Here is a 24682-nt window from a genome sequence, read left to right on the forward strand (position 1 = left end):
CACCCTACCTTCATCCTGCCCAGGCCGTGGGGAGAAGGCCCTACAAGTAGGAATCCATCGATTATAATATTGTCTCCCATCCTCTCCTCTTGCATCTGTCTCCAGCCACCCCTCCCCGCAAGCTGCAGCGAGGAATCATCAACCTTTCACGGCAACAGACTCTTCCAACCAGATTCTTCCATCTTGGAAACATCATGATTGCACAAATGTCCCACGAAGAAAGGGTCATCACCTAGGCTGCAGAAGGTATGTGGCCTGAAGGCAAATCAAATTCAATTTTGCCAGTAACTGACTCTCCTAAGGCAACACAAAGTGGAGGGAAAATGGAAGCAGCATATACAAATTCAATGTATTCAATCTATTTATTTTATGCAAAGTTTTCCGGGTGCTTATTAATGCCAGCTTTCTCTCCACCATTTAATCTCTGCTTCCATTTCATTCTTAGAGGCCTGTGATTATTCTAATTCAGCATTTGGATGACTTCATTTCCGCTCAAGTACACCCAGGTCAACTTGGACAGAAAAGAAAGAGGAGGAGAAGAAAAATAATCAGCTAAAAGCTATTAAATATCAGCCGTGTGCCTCATGATTAGTTTTAAAGGCAGTGGTGAGGTTAGCAACAGTCAGAAATTCACCCCCTTCTGCCTCTGCCTGCATATTAACATTTTTTTTCTGGGGCTCTCACTATTATGGCTTCGAATGTAAATAAAGCACAGATTGGCAGCCTGCTCTGAGCTAATTCACAAATACCAAGTCTGAAAACACAGAGCTGTAAAAATTTAGAGGGCAGTAAAACTTGACAAATCCGGCCGTTCTACAGAGACTATTTCTATGGGGACAAAAGAAGGAAAAAAAGGGAAAGAGAAAGGAAGGAAAAAGAAAAGCACATGCGACCCATGTAATGGGGTATCCTATTGCCAGGTGGGGGGCAGGAGGGAATCTCCATATCAATGTTCACTCTACCAAACAATAGAGCTCAATTTCTATTGAGCCAAGTCTAAATGAACTGTGCTTTCTCTTCCGTAAGAACCACCCCTTGCACCCCCTGGCACAAGCCTGAGCCATGATTTCTGGTACACTTTCAGTTCCCACTGAACTACATCTAGGGAGAGAAAGCTTTCTTTTCTCATGCTAACAACTCCATTGTAAGTGACCTCTTCAGAGGCCTCCAGGAGGACTCTGGGAAGGTGAGCTGTTAGAAATACTTCACTCCCCTCCTCTCCCACCGTTGGCCTCATTAACTCCTTGGCGTCCAAGGGCTGCTCTGCCCCTGGCCTCTTTCCTCTTGGGCCAGAGGCAGAAAAACTAAATACAGCCAAACCATACTGGAAAACGCATTTAAACAGTGGTGGCAAAGTTTGGGCCTCCTGCCTCTACCCACTATGCAAACGAGCATGGCATTTGATTAGCATAATCTCAAAGTTTTCCCAGCTTGCTACCCAGAAGGGATTCTATTTTTCTATTTGTATATTTTAAAACACTGTTAACAGAGCAATAATAATGTCTGATGCCTTTGCCTAACAACAGCTGGTTATATTTTATACACTGAAAGGAAAATGGAAGTTTTCCTGGAAACCCACTATCTTTTTCAGAACTCTTTTTGAAGCGAAAAATATGAAGATTTAGGAAAAGTGAGGTTAGGGTGCTCAATCTGTTTCCAACTCGATAGCCTCTACTGGCTGCAGCAGAAATTGGTCTAGGGTAGCAAAGATGGGCAGGAAAAGCCAAAGCTGTTTGGCAGGAGAGGCACAGTCCTGGGGGTTATGTGGGTTTACTCCGTGCCCCTAGCCTGGCAGCATTTTCCTGTCTGCTGAGGGGAACTTTTCACATGTAAGGGAGCAAATAAAGTCCCCTCCCGATAGGACACACTTCTGAAGGATGGGGCTGACGCAGATCAGAGAAGGAGTAACACACAGGGGTAGCTCTGGCCTTGCTCTGGGTTCTCATAGGAAGGAAACCCAAATCCCAAAGTTGCCTTCAGCAGAGCTCAACAGGAAGAGGAAAACTATCCTAGACTATCCTGCGTGGTCCACTCTACAGTTACAGCTAAAGAAGGTCTGAGGAACATCTCAGGTGAAAGGTCAACAGGTGACAAGCAAGGCCTGGGCAAGCTGACTGATCACTTTCCAGTCAACCCATACCCACAGAGGGCACACATGACTTTTGTTTCCCAGGCCTCCTCTGAGAGAACCCCATACCATTTATCTGCAACACACATTTGGAAGTGATAAAATTCTACCTTAGATCACAGGCCGCTTTCAGGACTATGATTAACTTGCTTATGTATTTTCTCACACTTCTCTTGCCTTTCAAATTTCAAAGGCTTCATAATATTTTTATTCTAGGTACTATTCTCCTCACACAGAAGGCATCAAAAGGACTATGTGACCATGAGCTGTGGACATGGCCGCCATCACACCCACCCTGGGGCTAGGAAATAACAGCTACAGATACCCTCAGAAAGTGCTTCAACAACCCCCGCTCCGGAGGAATGAATGAGGAGATCTCATCATATTAAAAGGCCAATTCATTCTTGCTTTCAGCTTTTCTTTACTCCAAAAAGCTTTCAAACACCACTGTCGGGAGCTCAAGTAAACTTTCACAGGCCCACACACAACCCAAGGCCACCAGAGAGGGCTCCAAGGATTCTCCCCTTTCCCAGAGCCATCCTTCTGTGAGACCTGACGATCTGGGACTTTCCAAATCGTGTCCTTGTGGCCTTTTCTTCCATCATGATGACCAGGGACTGGCCCAGGAAGGGGTTAAAGTCCTCACTTCAAGCCTCAGACTCGGGCACTGGCCCAGAAGGGACATGGGAACCAGGGCAGCCTAGTGATGAAGGCCGGATTGTAGCAGCCCACTGAATTGGAAATGACTTGTAGGCCTAATGAAACAGAACTTTGGCAGTAAAACAGAATGAAAGGAATGAGACAATAAAAGGCAGGACAAAGGGTGCAGAGTCGTTTCAGCTTAGCAAAATAAGCTCACTTTGTTGTTGGGGAAAGCCAAAGCCGATTAGGATAAACCAATGACTAAGCATAAGTCTTCCAAACTAATTACATAGTTCACCATGTGAAGTATAATTGGAAGCCTCCGCACAGAGGCTGCCCAGCTTTCACAGAAGTCCTATAAAGCCAAAATCACCTCAAGAGGCAGGCACCTGAGCGGCCCTGTCCTTGTGGGAGGCAGCTGGAAGGTGCGGAACTGCTTCTGGATGAAGCAAAGGCTTTGCTCACTTTAAAAGTTCTCTTTTTGATCTCCAAAATCCTATAAGTGAGAATGTAAGAAACTGGTACTTGAAGGAGGGGCCTAAAGGGGAGAAGGGGGGAACCAGCATACATGGGAGTTTTTTTGATCCAGTGCATTTTAATTACCAAGCTGGGCTCTTTGGGGTGACTGTGTGTGGAGAACAGGCCGATTCATCGTCTGGGGCTGCATGGGAGTATCAGAACATCATTTACCTGCCATTTTTTGAAATGGACTAAATATATCACTCCTGTGTATAAGAAATCATGAACACAGATAACGTCCACTAAGAAGCCAAGGCAGTTAAATAAATTACTCATGATCAACGTTTTTGACAAATGAACAAAATCTGCTCCCTGGGAAGAAGAGGCTGCTTCATGCCAAAGTGGGAGCCTGGGTTTTATAAACAGGGAAAACAGTTGAGGGGGAGACTGTGCAGAGCTGAGTGTCCACTGGGCTCCCCCCAGCCCGGGTAGCATGATCTTAGACAACTTCTTTCTCAGCACCTGCATGAAGAGCTATGTCATCCCATCTCACTTGGCATCTCTGAGAGGCACATTTTAAGATGCATTAAAGGCTTGGCACTGAGCACAGAAAACTCTACTTCGGGAATATTAACATACAGAAAAAGTATCTTCATACTAAAATCTGAAACCTGTAATCCCAAGTTCCATTAGTTTTGATCCAGCATGTGAAAAATGGAAGTAACAACATGCTTTTTCTGGGTCTTTCTTATAGGAAGAGGATTCCAGTTTATAAATAGTGCCTTTGTTCAAATAAAGAATCCCATAACTTCTCCTGCATCATGAAGTCTAGAAATAAACTCTAACATGGTTAAGACTGTTTTGCTTATTATATACCATGTTCACCACCTCTGATGATGTCTTATTCTGGTTACAGTATGTAGATGCCTTGAATTAAAATCTACTTATATTGAAATGTTTTTTTACATTACTGATTTTCTAAGCATAAAACCTCCTTAGAACTAATTCCACGCAGGGGTCAGCATACTATGGCCCATGGGCCAAATCCAGGCTGTCATCTCTTTTTACAAAGTTTTTTTGTGTGCATAACCACACCCATCTGTTTACATGTTGGTTATGGCTGCTTTCACCCTCCAACAACAGCAGTGAGTAGCTACAATAAAGACCATATGGCTTGCAAAGCCAAAAAGATTTACTATCCTTACAAATTTCTCAACCCTGTAAGTTTCTCAACTCCTTTCCTCAGAAAAGAAACTGAGGCCCGGAAGAAGCTGAATCAGCCCGCTGCACACAGGCAGGTTTGCCCACGCCCTACCGAGGTCCCGACTTGCGCGGAACACACCAAATCAGCTCGCGCCCGGCAACAATCCACTGGACCCCCACCCCCGCTCCTCTGTACAGCCACCTGGTTCCACACTACAAAGACGCAGAGGACACCGGACCACTAGACCACGGTACTGAGTCCCGCTGCTCCTGGTCCAGAGGTAGGGGCTTCTGAGCCGCCGTCCCACTGCTCCTGGTCCAGAGGAAGGGGCTTCCTGGCCACCATCCCTCCCGCTGCTCCCAGACCAGAGGATAGGGCTTTTGGGCCACCTTCTGTCCCGCCTCTCCTGGCCCAGAGGAAGGGGCTTCCGGGCCTCCATCCCTCCCACTGCTCTCGGCCCAGAGGGAGGGGCTTCTGAGCCACCATCGCACTGCTCCTGGTCCAGAGGAAGGGGCTTCCCGGCCATCATCCCTCCCGCTGCTCCCAGCCCACAGGAAAGGGCTTTTGGGCCACCATCCTTACCGCTGCTCCCGGCCCCTGTCCCACCTCTCCCAGCTCAGAGGAGGTAATCCGTGCAGGCGCCAACAGCCCCCACCCCAGTTGAAATGAGAAAACACGTAAATAAGTCTCAAAACCAGACTTCCAGATCACCTACAGCAACCCCAAAGGGAAATGAGATGGAACACTCTGATACTCAACCACCTGGACCCACTGAACTGGCAACAAAAGGGGATCTGGAAAAAATGAAATCAGAAATGACTTCTCAGACAACAGGAGAAATTGTGCCCCTAGTGCAAGACATGATTAATAAATCTAGAGAGGAGCTCAGGAACATGATGGAATCCCAACATAGGAAACAAATGGAATCCATAAAACAGATGCAAATAGATTTCCAGGACATGAAAAACTCCATTGAAAGTCTACTACACAGCAGAATGAGCCAATGTGAGGACAGAATTTCAGATATAGAAGATAAGATTGCAATTAGTGACCAGGAAAAGAAAAATTGCTTCAAAATTATAAGGGAACATGAGAAATCAATCCAGCAGCTGCTAGATGATGCAAAGAAGAATAACATAAGACTGATTGAAGTCAATGAAGAAACAGGAGAGAGCGCAGATGACATAAAAATCTCTTCACAGAAATAATGGCAGAAAACTTCCCAAGCAGGGGAAAAGAGCTTGACATACAGATAAGTGAGGTATATAGGACTCCAAATAGCCTTGATCAAAAAAAAATCTACACATAGGCATATAAGTGTTAAGATTCCAGAAACTCAACAGAAGAACAAAGTTCTACAAGCAGTTAGAGAAAAGAAACAAATCAAATACAAAGGAAAGCCCATCAGAATCACAGCAGACTTCTCAACACAAACCATCAAGGCAAGAAGAGCTTGGACTGACATATTCCAAGCCCTAAAGAAAACAGCCTCCAACCCAGATTGATGTACCCTGCAAAACTATCTTTCAAAATCGATGGAGAAATAAGATACTTTCATGACAAAGAGCACCTTAAGAACTTCGTGGATACCAAACCAGCACTCCAAAGAATTTTACACAATATCCTAGGAACAGACATTGAGGATCACAACCCCAGGAAGCAAAGCAGAATGAACCCATCTGGCATGACAAGAAATTAAATGTAAAGGGGGAGAACCCAACAAAAAGAAAAAGTCATGGATGGCAATGACAAGTCAATACGTTTCAGTTATAACCATCAATGTTAATGGTCTCAATTCACTACTCAAAAGAAATAGACTGGCAGAATGGGTCAAGAAGCAAAATCCAACAATATGCTGCATACAAGAAACACACTTCATTCAAAAGGAAACTCATAGACTGAAAGTTAAAGGGTGGAAAACAATACTCCATGTGACAGGAACCTGAAAAAAAGCAGGAGTAGCTATCCTCTTTGCAGATCAAGTAGATTTCAAACCAACACTGATTAAGAGAGACAAAGAAGGACACTACATCCTTGTAAAGGGAACAATCCAAGAGGAAGAGATGACAATCATAAATATCTATGCACCAAACACTAGTGCGCCCAACTATATAAAACAAATACTAACGGACATGAAAAGTCATATATGCACTAATACAATTGTAGTGGGGGACCTCAACACCCCACTGTCACAAATAGATAGATCAACTAGACAAAAAATAAGTAATGAAATACCAGAACTCAATCGAACTCTTGAACAAATGAACTTAACAGATGTTTACAGAGTCTTCCACCCCACAAAATCAGAATACACATTATTCTCAGGTGCACATGGGTCATTCTCCAAAATAGACCACATCTTCACACACAGAACATGTTTAAGTGCAAAGGAACTGAAGTTATCCTCTGTATATTATCAGACCATAGTGCGATGAAATTGGAGATCCATAGCAAAAGAAACTCAAAAAATTTCATAAACACATGGAAATTGAACAACACACTTCTGAATAACCAATGGGTCACAGAGGAAATTAAAGAAGAAATCAGACAGTTCCTTCAATTAAATGACAATGACAATACAACATATCGGAACCTATGGGACACAATGAAAGCAGTCTTACGAGGGAAATTCATAGTAGTGAATATGCATATTAGGAAAACAGAACAAGCCCAATTAAACAAGCTGATGCTACACCTCAAGCTTCTAGAAAAAGAAGAACAGGACAACCCCAGAGCTCATACAAGGGAGGAAATTATAAAGATCAGAGGAGAAATCAATGCAATGGAGACTAAGAGAACAATACAAAAAAAATCAATGAAGCCAAGAGTTGGTTCTTCGAAAGAATCAACAAAATTGATAAACCCTTAGCCAACCTTGTCAGAAAAAAGAAAGAAAAGGCCCAAATCCATGCAATTAGGAATGAAAAGGGTGAAATTACAACAGACCCAGCAGAAATCCAGAGGATCATCAATGCCTACTGCCAGAACCTATACGCCAATAAGATGGACAACACAGAAGAAATGGACAGATTTCTAGATAAATATGAATTACCAAAGTTGAACAAAGAACACCTAAAAATTCTAAACAACCCAATATCAACCAATGAAATTGAAAATGTAATTAAAAACTTATCAACTAAGAAAAGCCCGGGCCCTGAAGGCTTCACTGCTGAATCCTACAAGACATTTAGAGAGGAACTGCTGCCACTAGTGTTTAAGATCTTCAATGAAATTGAAAGGGAAGCAATACTCCCAAATTCATTCCTGGAAGCAAGCATCACCTTGATCCCCAAAGCAGAGAAAGACCCAACCAAAAAGGAGAACTATAGGCCAATCTCACTAATGAATATAGATGCAAAAATCCTCAATAAGATACTGGCAAACAGAATGCAGAAGATCATCAAGAAGATCATACACCCTGATCAAGTGGGATTCATCCCAGGGATGCAGGGATGGTTCAATATATGCAAATCAATCAATGTAATACACTGTATCAATAGAGCCAAGGACAAAAACCATATGATTATTTCCATAGATGCAGAAAAAGCAAATGACAAAATCCAACATGCATTTATGATAAAAACCCTACAAAAAAATTGGAATACATGGTCTCTACCTCAAACTGATAGAAGCCATCTCTGAAAAACCAACAGCCAATATCATACAAAATGGTCACAAACTGAAATCCTTCACACTCAAATCAGGAACAAGACAAGGATGTCCACTATCACCACTCTTGTTCAATATAGTTCTGGAAACATTAGCCACAGCAAGTAGACAAGAGAAAGAAAGAAAAGGAATAAAGATAGGAAATGAAGAAGTCAAAATGTCATTATTTGCAGATGACATGATACTCTGTATAGAAGACCCCAAGAACTCCACCAAAAGTCTTCTAGACTTAATAACCAAATTCAGTCAAGTAGCTGGTTACAAGGTCAACATACAAAAATCAATAGCTTTCCTCTACACAAATGACAGACTCACTGAGAGAGAAATAGGGCAAATAATTCCTTTCACAATAGCATCCAAAAAACTGAAATACCTAGGAATCAACCTAACGAAAAAAATCAAAGACCTCTTCTGAAAACTATGGCACTCTGAAAAGAGAGATTGAAGATATCAGAAAATGGACAGACATCCCCTGCTCCTGGGTAGGAAGGATTAATATAATGATAATGGCCATACTTCCCAAACTGCTATATAGATTTAATGCAATTCCAATTGAGATTCCAGCAGCATACTTCATGGACCTTGAGAAAACAATCCAAAGATTCTTTTGGAAAAAGAAGAGACCCAGAATAGCAAAAGCAATTCTAGGTAACAGAGACATGGCAGGGGGTATCACAATCCCCAACCTGCAACTATACTACAAAGCTACTGTGATAAAAACAGCATGGTACTGGCAAAGAAACAGACTTGAGGACCAGTGGAACAGATTAGAAGATGCAGAAACAACTCCAGACACACTCAGCCATCTCATCTTCAATAAAGGAGCCAAACACCCTCACTGGAAGAAAGATAGCCTCTTTAATAAATGGTGCTGGAAAAATTGGGCTTCAACTTGCCAAAGATTAAAACTAGACCTATATCTCTCACCATGCACTAAACTAAAATCAAAATGGATTAAAGATCTAAATATTAAAATAGAAACTCTGAACCAGTTGGAACAGAGGTTAGGTAGAACCCTTGAAGACATCGGTGTAGGAAAAGATTTTATGAACAAACCTCAGTTGCCGGTGAACTAGCACAAACAATCAACAAGTGGGATCTCTTCTTATTAAAAGGCTTCTGCACAGCAAGAGGAACCACCAGCAGTGTGAAGAGACAACTCACAATGTGGGAAAAAATCTTTACCTGCTCTTCCTCAGACACAGGTCTACTATCTCAAATCTATAAAGGACTTAAAAAGACCAGACCTCCCAAATTTAAAGACCCAATCCGAAAATGGGCATCTGAAATGAACAGACATTTCTCAGACGAGGAAGTAGAAATAGCAAAATAAATACAGGAAAAAATGTTCAACATCACTGGTCATTCAAGAGATGCAAATGAAAACAACACTGAGATTCCACTTCACTCCAGAAAGAATGGCTACTATCATGAAATCAACCAATAACAAATGCTGGAGGGGCTCTGGGGAAAGAGGAACCTTGCTCCACTGCTGGTGGGAGTGTAGACTGGTGCAACCACTGTGGAAATCAGTATGGAGATGTCGCAAAGAACTAGGAATGGAAGTCCCATTTGACCCCGCTATTCCACTGCTGGGGGTCTTCCCCCAAAAGTTAAAAGAATCATACCACAGTGATATATGTGCACCCATGTTCATAGCAGCACAGTTTGTGATAGCTAAAACTTGGAAACAGCCCAAATGCCCATCAACTGGAGACTGGATAAAGAAAATGTGGTTTTTTTATAAAATGGAGTACTACTCAGCCATAAAGAATGAGAAATTAGAGACATTTATAGCTAAATGGATGCACATTGAGGCGATACTCTTAAGTGAAATAAATAGGACACACATGTATAAATACCGAATAGTTTCTCTGGTGTGAGAAACTGAAAGTGTAAATAAGGACTAAATGTATAATAGGTAATGTGAAATAGGAAGACAAGGGGCAAAGGGGAAGGAAGTGGGAGGGCAAGGGGAAAGGATAGAAGGGAATGGGGTTAATATGAGAAAATGGAAAAATAGGAACAAAATCTTTGTAAATAGGGAGGAATGGAGGGGTTGAAGGGAGGGCTGGGCAAGGGTGAAAAATAAGAACCAAGAGAGACTATGTAAAGTTGCAAATTTCCAATGATGAATGTTATTATATTGTATACCTAAAATGTACCAATGATTAGAATGAATAATTGATAATGCAAAATAGGAAGAAAAGGTCCAAAGGGGTAGGGGTAGTGGGAGGGGCAGGGGAAAGGAAAGAAGGGAAAGGAAAAATGATGAGAAATGGAAAAGATGGAAATAAAGCCTTTGTAAATAGGGAAGGGTGGCTCCCAATGAGAAATGTAATTGTGTTGTATACCTACAATGTACCAATAAAAGAATTTAATAATGAAAAAAAAAGAAACTGAGGTCCATGAATACATAACCCATCACAGAGTCACAAGAGGGTCATCGCACTGTCAGGCTCAGCAGGAAGGCCTGGACTAGCTTTCTACCTGACCTTTGTCCAAGGACACATAAGGACAGCCACTGGGGGAAGGACGGTCACCTACGGTAGTCGCATCCTTGCAAAAAATGGTCACACTCCGTGATTTCATTTTGACAATAAACAAGTGTCCAGGTCTCTAACCTGAGGGCTTAGCCCTCAGGGAGGAAGGTGGGTCAGAGGCACAAAGGGGTTTACAAGCCTCCAATTTGAGTTATTTAAAGCTCTCAGTGTGTCATTCTGCACCCACTCCACTTACTGTAATGACATATTTAAACTCCCTTAGCTCAGCCCCTTGATAACAGTCTTACCATCTTGATTGCCACCTGAAATAAACAGTTGGAGCAGATGCCACACAGGCAGGATGGGAAGAGGCAGAAGAGAGAGGAATGACAGTGAAGGAAACCCAAAAAGCAGCACAGCCTGTATGGAGGCTGTAGGACGGTGCAGAGTCCTACAGGCAGAGGCAGAGGAAGGCAGTTGTGTATTCTGGCTCTCACACTGCCTTACCTGGGTCACCTTGGCTGACTTTGTCACTCCCTGACTTTACCAACATCCACTGTGCAGGCAGAAGAAGACAGAGGTCCACGGTCCTCAATATTGCTGCCCCAGGCACACTGATGGGACACTGTCCCTTCTTCTTTGCAGCTTCCCCGCCCTCAGTCTGTCCCGGAGATTGGTCAGCAATGGGGACACAGCCTAGCACCTTGTCAGTTCTATGATCAGACAATGCTGGGGAGGAGGAGTCTGTATCCAGCTCTACCTCTCGGGAGGCTATGACCTTGAGCCAAAAACACAGACCCATCCATACCCCATGTAACAATGTGCAACCCCCACAGGAAAATGACACAAGACAGTGGAAGGTGAAGGCCTGGCCCAGAATTTGACACTTAGGAAGCACTCAGAAACAACAGAATTTACACCTCACTAATCTGCAATTGGGTAGAAGACAGCCCCCCAAAATGTCACATGTGTGTATGTATGTGGCTGTGAGTATAACTTATGCACATGTGAGCGTGTGTGTGTGTGTGTGCGTGTGTGCGCGCACACATGCTACATGTCCTGCTCCCTTCAACCAGAAAATGAACTACTGAGAGGCAGTCAGTTCGTCAATTTATCTGTTACCTCCTTTCTCAGATACTGGATTTTCTCATGGCCCCTAAGGCCTCGCACCAGACTCTTCCTACTTTGATCATTCTGTATTCAAATGAATGATACCAGAATCCCGAGAGGTGGTAAGCCCTGCCCAAGGGGCCACAGATGTTATACCAGCCACCTGCCAACGAGAAACAAGCTCCTCTGCAGACGGACCCAGAAAACAGGCAGAGTGTATGTATGAAACAAGCTACAAACACATGAGCAGAGAGACTGCTATGGTTTTGATATATTCAGAAGCCTCCTTAGTCCTTGAATCCTAAGCCACTTGGTAAGTTTACACATCCTGCCGGGATCCACACACATTAGTGTAAAACTAACTGGGCTACATCAGACCCAGCAAGTGCCATGCCAGGGAAGATGGTCAATGGCTGCTTCCCAGACAAAAGGACAACTGTTCTCAGAGCAGGGACAGGAGCTGCCGTGGGCACGGCCAAAGCTTGCAGAGCACCCCACTGCTGGCATATGGGGTCAGGATTATAAGCGTTCATGAAAAACAGCAGAAGACAAGCCGAAAGAAAGGGGGGAAGGAAGGAGAGAGGAGGGGTGGGGGAAAGAGAGACACAACCGAGGTCTGGGGATGTGCAGAGATGTACTGTGTGCTGGCAAGTATGTGCCTGTCTGGAATACTCTGACGGCTAGGCAGCATCAACTTCCCTGACACCTACAAATAGGCCCATGAGATTCCCAGACAGGTTATGGCTCGAAAAAGAAATCCCATCTCTTGTTTGCAAACACTACCCTTGGACTTGTTTTAAAGGCAGGAAGACAGTAACAAAGGCCTACCCTCCACAGCGTCCCATTATGCAAGATGGACTTGTTTCATTTCATTATTTCCACTTCCTCTCCCTGGCAAGGTGGGGCCCAGGTGATGGACAAATCTTCCTTGGTGCTTTAAATCACTTGGAGAGAGAGGAACTGGACATGTGTAGTCACTGACACACCTGCCTGTTCCTTAGAACCAGCCAGAAGGAATCAGCTTCCAACTAGCAATGCAGAAGGGCCATGGGGAGGCATCTTTCATAACCTGCCTAGATGAGCAACACGGTGTCATTTCAAATGTACAGCCAGGCTGGAAGAGGCTGGTGTCTCCTTGCTGCACGGTCTCTGATAAACACGAGCCAGGAAAATCTCCATTTGGAGGCCAAACAAAGGTCATGGCTCTCACCTAGGGATGGAGTCATAGCTGTCCATCGCCCTGGGCAAACAAATCAAAAGCTTAGAACCTCCAGGCTGGCCAGTGGGTGGCCATCCTCATCCTCCCTATGGCAGGTGTGACAGCCATCATGGGAGTAAATGAGTGACAGACTAAGAACCGGCACCATGTCTTCTCAGGATGCCACGTCAGTCCTTCAGAAGGGGAAACAGACTGGTGTGGAAAGACACCGTCCTGCACCTGGGCTCCTGGGACAACACTCACATGCACTCAAAGGTGCAGGAAGCAGAGAGCCAGTTCAGCCCTCACCCTCCAGCCTCCTTGGATCTGCCATTTCCATGACAACCAGAAGGGAGAGGCCACACGAACCCAACAAGGGCCAGGCCCCCAGGTGACAGCACCATCTGAGGGACTGTCACCCTGAGCAAGGGCCCGTGCCCCACTCCGATTGGAAAGAGGCTGACTTACGCATATCACCCACGGGTGCTCACTATGTCTGTCCATCTGATCCTCCACCCGTCGTCCACACATTGTCCCCTCAGTTTCCTACTGATTTGGGGCCCCTGGCTCCAGCCTGTTTCAGCAGTAGAGCCACGGCATCATCTTGCTGCTGTCTCACAGGCACTCACTCAGGTCAGAAAGCACTCACAGGCACCGGCCGACATCTTGTCTGGTCTCCTCAGGCACTGGACAGGGGACAGCTGAGCTGCCAAAGACCCCAGGGGGCTGCATCTCTCAATGCATTTTCCAGAAAGACACAGAATGAGGAGGGCCAGTCTGGCTCACAGGGCTCTAGCAGCTTCCATGGGAGCCCCACCACCCTGTGAGTCCTGACCCTCCACTCCGAGCCCAGCAAACCCACACTGAAAGGCCACTCGTCTCCTCCTGTAGGCGCATGGGCACCGTGCTGACCACAGGGTGGCCTCTTCCAACGCAGCCCCTGCTGAATTTCACTGAAATCGTGACGGTCAAGTTCAAGGGTGAGGTTCTTTTTTTTTTTTTGGTACCAGGGATCAAACTCAGGACCTTGAGCTTTCAAGGCAGAGGGCGGAACCACTGAGCTAAATCCCCAGCCCAAGGGTGAGGTTCTTTAGGACACAGCTGTGACAGAGGCAGGGGCCACAGAAGCCAGACCTAAGGACCGGTCAGGCTACCTCCGGCGTGTGCTATCCAACTCTGCACAGCGCTTACCTTGCCAAACTGCTCAAAATATTGCTTTACATCTTCCACTACTGTGTTCGCAGATAATCCACCTACAAATATTTTCTTTGTTCTTGTGACCATCTGCAAGAAATGACAAGAGAAGGGCACAGGTTAACCAGGTTATCAGAAGCAGGGCTCAATAAGATGCTGAAATAAGCTGCACTCCACATTTCTCTAAGAAGACAGCTTTAGCTCTGTGCAATTTGTGTAGACCTGGCTGTTGGATGTCTAGGGATGCTAGAGACAGCGGCTCTGCATATCTTAGGCATTTGGCCTGCCACCTTGAAGCTTGAGTTTTCTATAGACACACAGTGACTTCAGGACCTCAGTACACAAGACAATACTTCGTTCTGATGTACTAACCTATGGAGAAATTTCCTACATCAAGCTATTTTAAACCTACGAGATGCATGCAAAACAGAACTAAATGCATTCAAACTACTGCCCAGAAAGTACCCAAAAAACCTTATCGATAAGAACTACACACATAGCTAGGCACAGTGGTGCACACCTATAACCTCAGCTACTCGGTGGGCTGAAGCAGGAGGATCACAAGTTGGAAGCCAGGCGTTGCAACTTAGTGAGCACCCGTCTCAAGATAAAAAGGACTGGGAATGTAGTTCAGTGGTACAGCACTCTGGAGTTCCACTTCCCAGTGCCATCAGAGAATAAAAACTGCACGCATAATTCAAAACTACGTGTGAACAGTGCTCAGCTGCTGTGGTGCTAGTGTATGTGTGTAAACAACACAAATGCTGACCTGCAGTCAGAGAACACCCTGCAAGCTCTGTCCCACACTCTTTTCCCTCTGGATTTTGTGTAATTCACAGTGATTCAGCTTAGGGCCCCAGTCAAGCTCACCAAGCCCCAGGTTTCCACACCCTTCTTCTCCCCGGTCCTGCTCTCTGGGCTGCCTCTCCACTCCCTCCTCCCATGGCAAGCTGTTGTTCTCCGAGGTCCCACAACCTTCTCCAAAACTCAAAATACCTACTTGTCCGCCCAGCCAGGAGCTACTCCTCCTCCTGGATAGCCTCTAACAACGCATCCACATCCCTAGGTGGTGATCACTACTCGCCACCTTCCTCCTCCAGATGGACAGCTCCTGACTGTTCCCAGAATTATTCACAATGCCAAGCACATGGTCAGCACGCATCGGCCCCAGTGAATGCTTGCTGGATGCAAAAAGGAGCAAAAATAGCCACAACTGGGAACCGCACCAGTTCCAAGGCAAAGGGAGAAGGAAGCTCCATGATATAAATGGCTCAGGGCAGAGACTAAAAGTCTTACGTATAGGATCCAAAAATTAAGGAAATAAGCTTCATTCTGAAGTCTGAGTTTAGGCTACGCGTTGGTTTTATTTTTGTTTTAATGTCAAAGTTAAAAAAAATCAAGAAATTCAGTGGGTGCAGGGTCTCAACAGTTTTGGTGCTATGTGCAACAATGCTATCTACAGCTGTTACAAATGGATACAGGGGACCAAGTACAGGGCCCACAGCCACCTGGATCACTGTTGTTACCAAGACTCTGACAGGTTCCAGTGAGTCAATGGACCGACCACCTCCCGCAGATCAGCTAAGTGTAACCTGGGCATTCCTGAGAGACCTACAGGGATATAAAAGGCTCTGAAAAGTCAGGGTCTAATTCTAGCTGTGATCTTAAACAGGACTCCCATCCTTAGGTCTGGGTTTTCTCCCTGCTCCAAGGGGTACCAGATAGAACCCCAAGGTCCCACATGCCACAGGAATCCAAGAGTGTGATAACCACGATGGAGAGAGGCTTTCAGACTTTAGGGAGCTCAGGCTTTATATCTCAGCAGCTCCCACAGGCACAAATGCCACTGCAGCCCGCTGGCTGACCCTCAGTGGGAAAACCCTTGCAATGGGCCTTGTACACATTGAAAAGGACACGGTCCTAGCAACCACACATTCCCTATGGACTTTCTCCTGTTTCCTGTGAGTGCCATGCAGTGGTTTCCCCATGTGTTTAAAGTTGTGATTTACCGTTTTGGTCTCTTTTCAGACAAGTGGCATATTAGATGAGATAACACAGGTGAGGACATGCAATAAAGACCCCATGAATGTCTCCACTGCCAAAGTTCCAAGACCCCTCGTTAACTGGTGGGTACCTTTCTCTGGCTCCTTATTATCCATCTCTCTTCTTATCTGCCCCTTAGTTCCCTTAATAGCTCAAGGTCACTGTAACAGTGCAACTCCGTCTGGCCCTGTCCAGCTTTAAGTCTCTCCCTGTACTAATCACCACACTGTATTATATACACTCAACAGATACAGTAAGGCTAGTTTGCCAGAACTTATACTCTAATAGAACATGAAATTCAACCCACTGTAAAGTGTAGACATCATAATTAGCCTACCACCCAGCGTTCCCAATAGCACTAAATTAAATAATATATGCCAGAGAGTCTAGCAGGACACAGTGTAGGTGATAAATAAATGGTCGCTACAACTTAATCCAAAATCAATTACTGAATTCATCCTTTAAGCTCAGAATAATTGTGCAGCAGAAAGACGCATTATATCTAAGGCTCTGAGAAACAACTCCTACTGCCCTATTCTCTTCCACTGTAATTTCAAAAACACTTTCCTGCATCTCTAGATGGTTTCAGATGTGCAAAGACTCCCAATAGTTTAATTTTAGAGTTTTCATTTCTAGTTTTGTTAAACCCCAGCCAAGTAATTAAATATCTGTAAAGAAACTCTAAGGTGATATACAAACATGCACTAGTGGAGCTCTCAACTTAAAGAAACTCGGGAGAGGCATTCCATTCCAGGAACCCCACAGCCTCATAGCTGCATTGTTTACAGTCAGGCAGGAGGGTACAGAGCAGGCCCTGTCTATATTCCAAACATCCATGTGGACCCGGAGAATGAAACAACCACCCCTTCTCCATCCTAAACTGCAGGAGTCAACAGAATCTTCGTTCCCCAGTAACTGGTTAAATGAAAAGGTCTCTCTTCATACAACCTCTCCTGTCACCTTGCAGCCATAAACACGCTGAGACAGAGCCCTAAACACAGAGGCAGACACCCAGCTATAAATCTACACAGTCCCCAAAAACCTTTAAAACACTTTTTCTTAGAAGGATGAAAAATCCCAGGCCTCAGACAATGCACCAAAGTGTCCAAGTGAGTAAAACATCCTCTCCGGGAACCAGCTCAGATATGCTGATGGATCCCACCCCTCAGCAAACACTAGAAGGAAACGAGTTTAATCAAAACCTTCCAAACGTGAAAGGCCAGTGGGAAGATCTGCGACACTTGGTTAGCTGCTCATCGATGTCCTGGCTTCGGGAGAGGGGAGGACAGCTGGGGGGTGACCTCTCCCCTAGGGCCGTGCTGAAGGAATCGGGGGTGACTGACTCCAGAAATCCCAATGCCATGACTGTCAAATGGACTGTGCACTGCTCAGCGATTTGCATTCTGGCGAGGGTCGCGGAAGGCAGAGGACCCTAGAATCACACATTCCTCTTTCCATTTCCCCTCTGTCTCCATGGCTAATGGGGAGGGCAGGAAGGTGAGGAGGGGGCAGGGATTATCGGGTTCAGTCCCTCAGTGGAACTAAACGGAGATCTTCAAATTCCCACAGACACCAGGCAATGTACTCATGTGAGTGTGCATGTGTGTGTGTGTGTGCACACATGCATGTGTATGTTCAGTGCAACTCTAGTTCCACCCTTCGACTCCTGGCTCCTATATGCCAGGAACCATACAGCAGTCCTCCAAACTTTAACCTTCTTCTGACCTTGGAAACTGTGAGCACAAGGCACCCACTGACCTCCTGGCTCTTTATTCCTTTGCTTTATACAAAGTCCCTCCCACTCACTGAGGGCAGCTGCCTATTTCCTTCCTGCCCTTTGGGTGACAGTTTCCTAGCCCACAGTCTTGACATTGTTCAGTACTGGACTCTGCAGGGTACAAGAACACGGGCACTGAAACATTCTCATGCCATTGCCCGGCTCCCATAATGCACTCCCATGGGAAGAGCTCGAGAGAGCTCAGTCCAAACTCCACTAGGAAGCTGATCTCAGACTTCCTCTCCTGGGGGTTTCTAGTGAAGGGGTTGCAGGAAACACTCTGGAGTATGGGCACTTCCCACTACGAGGGATACCAGAGACCTACCTAAGAGCCCTGCATCCTCTGGGGCTATAGCTCCCCTAAGATGGCCCCAATTTGCAGTTTGGGGTTTAAAGCGTGTCACTCTGGGAAGCAGGGTGTATGTGTGTGGGGGGGTGTGGAGGGAGTGGTCAAGCTCTCACAAATCCTTGCTGCAGAGTTTTGCATCTAGACCCATAATTTAACTAAACACCATTACTCTCCACACACCCCTTGGCTCCACAGAGAAAGCCCCAGCACCCATGCCAGTTTGGAAAATTGCTGTTTACACATAGAACTGGCCGAAGCCAGCTGCTAAGTACAGCTGCAAAGGCGCCCCACCTTCCTGCCTGCAGCCGGAGAGCAGACTTTTTTTTAAAGTATAAAAATTCTCTTTTATAAAATGTGCTTCCATCTGAAATGATGACTCAGCGTGGGGGCCACTGTTTGTATTTTTATAAAATAGGATAAAGCAAATGGTGGGTGTGTGTGGGTGTGTGTGTGTGTGCGTGCATGCACGCATTGAAAGCAGAATGGGGTGAGAGGAGGTTAGGAAAAAGGAACTACTTTTAAGAAGAGATGGAAAGAGAAACTTAGCCCCAACACCACTGGCTCAAACTCAGTAGTTAATCACAAAAGGAAAAGCAAAAAGAAACAACAAAAACCCCAAATATTTCTTAATCTTGACAAAGGCATGGAAAGGCAGGAAATGGCTCTGGAGAGTCTTCAATGGGTATGGGAGAGGCCCAGAGAAATCAAAGCAGCTCTTGTTTTTATCACATCCCTCAAAAAAGTTCAAAGTCCCCTTGGAGGAAAATGTGAGCACCAGCTGGTTTCCAGAAGCCCTTTCACCTGTGGGTCCCCATGGCAGTGAAAGCCCAGGAAGGGTGTTAGGGCACTAGCACAGGTGGCATCTTGCAAACCTTCCAACCCGTCATCCCCGTTGTGCACATGGAAAAACCAAGCCCCAACTTGAGGCAGCGCGTGCTAGTTAAAGGCCAAGTGCGCAGTTGGGAGGACAACTTGCTTGGGGCCCAGGCAAGGGCTCTATCCATCACCCCATATGCACCAAATTCAGCAGGAGGGGTGAAACTACATGCTGCTCACCACCATGACAGTTCTAAGGGTCTTCATCTGAGAATTAATCCAAGTCTTGGAGTGCCAAAGGAGCTGAATGAAGTCACAGAGCCCCTGAGATCCAGACCACATTCCCCAGAGGACAGGCCTGCTATGAGTCCTACCTCTCCCAGGAGACCTTTCCATCTTCCTCTCCTGCTCCTTCTACTGGACTTCAGCTCCTGCCATGCCCACCACCCTCCCCCCCAGATCCTTGTCACGGCCACCAACACTGTTACTCCCACCATCACGTCTGAAGCCGGTGGCGAAACTTACTTAGCATAAAACTAGAACACAGGTCAGGTATTAGGAATCTTCTCCAAATGCTTCCAGGATCAGATGCAGAAAGGAGACTGTGGTGGGTTGAATAGGGTTCCCCCCAAATTCTTATCCACCCAGAACCTCAGAATATGCACTTGTTTAAAGGAAAAGGAATCACTGCAGAAGCAGTAAGTTAAGGGTTTTGTGATGAAGTCCTCTTGGATGTGGGCTGGGCCCTAAATCAAATGAACTGCATTCTTCTAAAAGAGGAGAGGACACACAGACACAGCATGAAGAAGGCCATGGGAAGAGGGAGGAAAGATGGGTGCAGTGGGGCACACCTGTAATCTCAGCACTCTGGGAGGCCGAGGCAGGAAGACTGTCATATTTGAGCCCAGCCTGGGAAACGCAGCAAGACCTTGACAGAAAAAAAATAACAACAGGTGTGTGGCTATAGCTCGGTATAAAGGCTCTGGGCTCAATTCCTAGCAGTGGAAAGAAAGAGAAAAGGGGGCAGAGGGGATAGAGAAGCGACACCACAGTTACGCATCTCCAGACTCCAGATCACTGGCATCCCGACACTTGGACAGAGGCATGGAACAGATTTTCCCCTGGGGTCTCCAAAAGGAACCAGCCCCGCCACCTCCTTGATTTCCTATCTGTGGACTCCTGAACTGTTGCTCACACAATCCCATGGCGTGGTCACCTGCTCCGGCAGGCCCAGGCAATGAATTCCGAGACTCACTTGGCAGAGGCCCTGCGACACCTCGGTCCCCTCACCTTTTCTTGGTGATGCTAGAGCCGGATTTCACACAGAAGCTCCCAACGCTGGAGGAGGAGGCCGTTACTCCCACTGGGTGACAACCTGCATCTGCCCTCTCGGGGAAGGCAGGCCACACCCACCACCAACGAGGCCTCTGCAGTGGGGCCAAAGCAGTGAGCTTCTACTGTGAGAGCCAAAGTGACCCCAGCCTGGATCACAAAGCAACTCGAACGCTGCACCAGGATTTCAGTCTGGGACAAAACCATCAAAAAAGAGCCCGAGTTTACAGGTGGGTGGGGTTCCTCCCTAACAAAACCAGAGGAGAAAGCCCCTCCTCTTGAAGAAAAGCCTTTCCCTGGTGTCTCCTTCATGCTCAGAGTCTTTGGCTTTGGCTGTTGCCTTCTGTAGACCAAGCCTGCTCTGTCCTTCTACAAGTTACCTTCTGCTGTCCTCGCATCCCATGATAGGCCCCAGGTAAGGATGCAGAGGCTTGGGGACATCAAGAGTCCGAGGTCAACAGCACTAGTGAGTGGCAAGATGTAGTCAGGGCCCCCTTTCCTGTCCACTGACGTCTCCTGCACCTTCTTCTGCAATGGTGTCGACTTTTCCTTCCTCCCGGCAGAAAGACACAAATGAGAGAAGGGGGCTGAGGACACCCGAAGGGGCCACTGCGACCTTGCTCTTTGCAATTTTGAATCAAAAATGCAAAAATACACGGCCAGGTTTGCTGGTAGGCACGTAAAACGGTTCAGCTGCTTTGCGTAACAGTCTGGGACAATCCCCAAAGGGTCAAATGCAGAGCGATCATCTCACCCAGCAACCCCACTCCTGGGTGGGGAGATGAAAACAGTCCTCCACCCAAGAACACTGACACAAATGTGTGTGGCAGCGTTGCTCATAACAGCCGAAAAGCAGAACGGCCCACATGGCCCTCCGTGGATAAATGAATAAACAAAACATGGCATGTCCGTGTGACAGAGTAACTCAGCCACAGAAAGGAACAGAGCGCAGATGGAAGAAACTTGAAAACCTCCCGTAAATGGAAGAGGCCAGTCATCAAAGATCTCATATTATATGACTCCATTCATCTGCAAGTCCATTAATAGGGAAATCTACAGTGACAGAGAATAGACGAGTGTCTGCCTAGGGCTGAGGCAGACAGAGCGGGTTGACAGCCGAAGGGTTCGTTCTTGTTTGTTTTTTTGTGGTAGTAGTGGTGGTTTTTGGTTTACTGTTGTTGTTGTTGTTGTTGTTTGCAGTACTGAGAAATGAACCCAGGGCCTTCCCACTGAGCTACATCTCCAACCCCTTTCCCCTTCCCCTCTTTGTTTTTAGACAGGGTCTTGCTAAGTCACTAAGCTGCCCGGGATGGGCTTGAACTTGCAATCCTCCTGCCTCAGTTCCCCAGAGTGAACACTTTCACTCTGATGAAAATGTCCTAAAATTGTGGGAATGGGCCAGGGATTTAGCTCAGTGGTTTCACGACCTGCTGCGCAAGCGCAAGGACCTGAGTTCGATCCCCGGTACCAAAAAAAAAAAAAAAAGAAAGAAAAAACTAAAATTGTGGGAATGGGTACGCACCCCTATGAATATACTCAAAACCACGAAGTTGTATATTTAAATGTACAATTGTATGGTATTTGAATCCTTACCTCAATTAAGCTACCCCCAAAAAAGAAAGGCCAGAGAGATCTTTAAGCCGAGAATCTAAATGTAAAAATGGTTTGAAATCAACCCAAGTGCCCAAGAAAGTGCCCGGTCTGCTGCTCCCCTCTGCTTCCTCCACGTCTAATCTCACATGCTCAATTCACCCACAGCTGACCACTGGAAAAAGGTGTAACAATATATCATGTTGTCAACTGCAAAAATTAATTTAACTTTAGAGGAAACTAATTACAAATACAACCTCAAATGTTTCTCCAAGTTCTTCCTCCCTGTCTAGAGCTATTAGCCAAAAGAGCACTAGGGTTCAAACTACAATTTGGCATTCTCTCTAAATAGCTTTAAAATTGGAAGGAAAAAAATAGCTTTCATCTATATGAGGCTGGAATATAATTTACACACAATTATATGACATAGTTAGGTTACAACATTACTTCTGATTAAAACAACAAGAGCTCCGCAGCAAGACTCTTGTGACGAAATGACCATGATGGTCCCCCACCCTCGTCCTGAGCCCTCTGCCTGGCTCCCTCCCAGACTCATTTAAAAAATACTACTTCCTCTTACCCTTGGGGAAAAGCTGTGACCACAGGGGTGACCTGTCCACAGATTGTATCAGAGAGTAATATCCTAGACAGCGGCACTGAATCATACTGGGGACCAGGAGAGCTAGCGGAAAAAGGTACAGAGATGAGAGTTGCTTTGGAAAGCACAGGAAATTAAGGAGTGTGATCCACACATGAACCAAGACTGAACGAGGTGGCTGGCCGGCCATCATCCTAGCTACAGGCTCCCAAGCTGCTCTGCACCCACAGGTACTGCCCCATGACCCAGTCCTTTCGGGAGCTCCAACCCAATGCCTCCCACTCGCGAGCTGGGCTCACTCTGGGGACTTTCTCCAGCTCACCCAATCACCGATACATCGATGAAATGAACACCCATCACCTTTGACAGCAGTGGGATTAAGTAAGCATTCTTTTTTTTTTTTTAACTATTGATAAACCTTCAAGGAGGCTGTGCATTTGTGCATACAAAAGAGGGACAGGCAGCCAAAGCTGATTCTCCATCAATTTCAGAAAGAAGTGGGAAAGAACAGGCCAGACAGGATGATGGGCTGGCATGGATTCAGTTCTCAAACACCCAGGGTGGAATCCTGCAGATGCACAGGAGGATCCACAGGGAGGGGTAGGGCCCTAGAAATGGTGACACGGATTGGTAACAACAGGCCCCAAGGTGATTCTGCTACAGAAAGGATCAAAATAAAGTAACAACAGTAATCTCTTCTATCAGCCTACTGTGTTCACACTTTCAAGTCCATCTGCCTATACTAACACATGATGAATAATTGACCCTGGTTGGTTGCATAGGTTGGGTTGAGTTCCTTAACAGCCCTGAGCCTCACTGTTCCCTTTTTAGAAAATGGGCATAAGACCCTGGCCAAAGTAACACACAAGGAGACAAGCAAAGGGAAACAATACCTGAGAACACATACCACCCCCTCTCCCTGGAGTTCCCCACATCCTCTACCAAAGGCACTAAGGAAAACCCAGTGCTGTGAGTCCATGTCTGCAAACACAGGCCTTCTTGGGGGCTCCCCACTCCTGCAGACTCCAGTACCCTCAAGGTCTGTTTCCAGGCTGAGCAGTGCCTCTTTTCTCATGTACATAGAACAGGACGCAAACAGATGGCAGGATTTTGAGCATGCAGTCCCAGTGATGAGCTCAGACCAACCTGTCCAGCATCCCAAAGGGCTCTGTTCCTAAAATGCCACAGGTTATCTGGGTAGCCATTACCAGGGAGATAGCTTTCACACAGAAGTGCAGCGTTTCAAACTTTCCTGGAACCGGAAGTCAATATCTATTCCTCTGCCTGCTATCTTGGAAGCCCTCTGTCCTCCACAATGACGCTGAGGAAACACCAGGGAACTGCCCCAGGAACCCAGTTAGAAAGATGTCATGCCGAGCCACACTGGTCACACTGTCACTATGGACCCTCACACACAGGATGGGTTAAGGAAAACTAAGCTCCAGGGGATGCCACAAGACTCTGGGAAAGACTGCCCAAGAGGGGACTTCTAGAACCCATTCCTCCAATAATCCGAAAGCCACCTGCAAAAACAAGGCCTGTCTCTTCACTCATGACCTGACCTGCTCTCCTTCAGAGAAAGAGAAGAAAAATTTTGCTGGAAGACAGGTTCTAAAGCCAAGGCATCCCATCCCCCAAGCCCTCCAGTTGATTTCGTGAAAAGAACAAATGGCAGCCTTAACCCTTAGCCTTGATTACTGTCATTACCATATTTTAGATGTACATGGCAATCAGTTCCTGATGAGCAAGTTTCACCTCATTCACAGAGCAGTGCAGGCTGCTGGGAAGCGATGCTCAGAGAGCACAGGCTGCTCAGCCCAGGTCAGGCATTAGCATAGCCTTGGAAATCCTCAGCACCAACCAGACCCGTGCCTGGGCCCCACCCTCCTCGGGGTCTCCAATCTTAGGGGTCCACAGGGAGGATCAGGCATCAGTATCTTTTAAGATCTCCCCAGAAGATTCTAACATGCAGCCAGGGCTCTCTAAGAGGCTGTTTCTGCCATCCTGGGAGAGAAAAGGTGGGGGGTGGAGACTGCAGCAAAAGCAAGATTCTTTTCCATCAATGCCCCTACCAAGTATGAAGGGAGAAA

The 24682-nt window shown here is 46.2% G+C and overlaps 1 protein-coding gene and 1 long non-coding RNA gene across 23 annotated transcripts in view; one reads left to right on the top strand and one right to left on the bottom strand.

The window, feature by feature from the left end:
* The window catches only part of Msi2 (musashi RNA binding protein 2), a 373908-nt gene that overhangs the window by 232029 nt on the left and 117197 nt on the right, over positions 1 to 24682 (bottom strand). For 21 of the 22 annotated variants that reach the window (XR_015447701.1, XM_087202196.1, XM_087202200.1 and 18 more), the window contains one exon: positions 14085 to 14177. The exons of the other annotated variant lie outside the window; for it this stretch is intronic. Coding sequence is in view for 20 of the 21 variants with exons in the window: in XM_087202196.1 (XP_087058322.1) it covers positions 14085 to 14177 (93 nt within the window). In the remaining variant the exon portion in view is untranslated. The remainder of the gene's footprint in view (positions 1 to 14084; positions 14178 to 24682) is intronic. 22 annotated transcript variants of the gene reach the window in all.
* LOC147821009 (uncharacterized) lies at positions 168 to 2981 on the top strand. The gene is made up of 2 exons (XR_015447702.1): positions 168 to 246; positions 2345 to 2981. It is a non-coding gene; the product is annotated as an uncharacterized LOC147821009 (long non-coding RNA).

This window comes from Heterocephalus glaber, unplaced genomic scaffold (genome assembly GCF_053883595.1).
Source record: "Heterocephalus glaber isolate CG9 unplaced genomic scaffold, H.glaber_assembly_v1.0 deba00001773, whole genome shotgun sequence".
NCBI lineage: Eukaryota > Metazoa > Chordata > Mammalia > Rodentia > Bathyergidae > Heterocephalus > Heterocephalus glaber.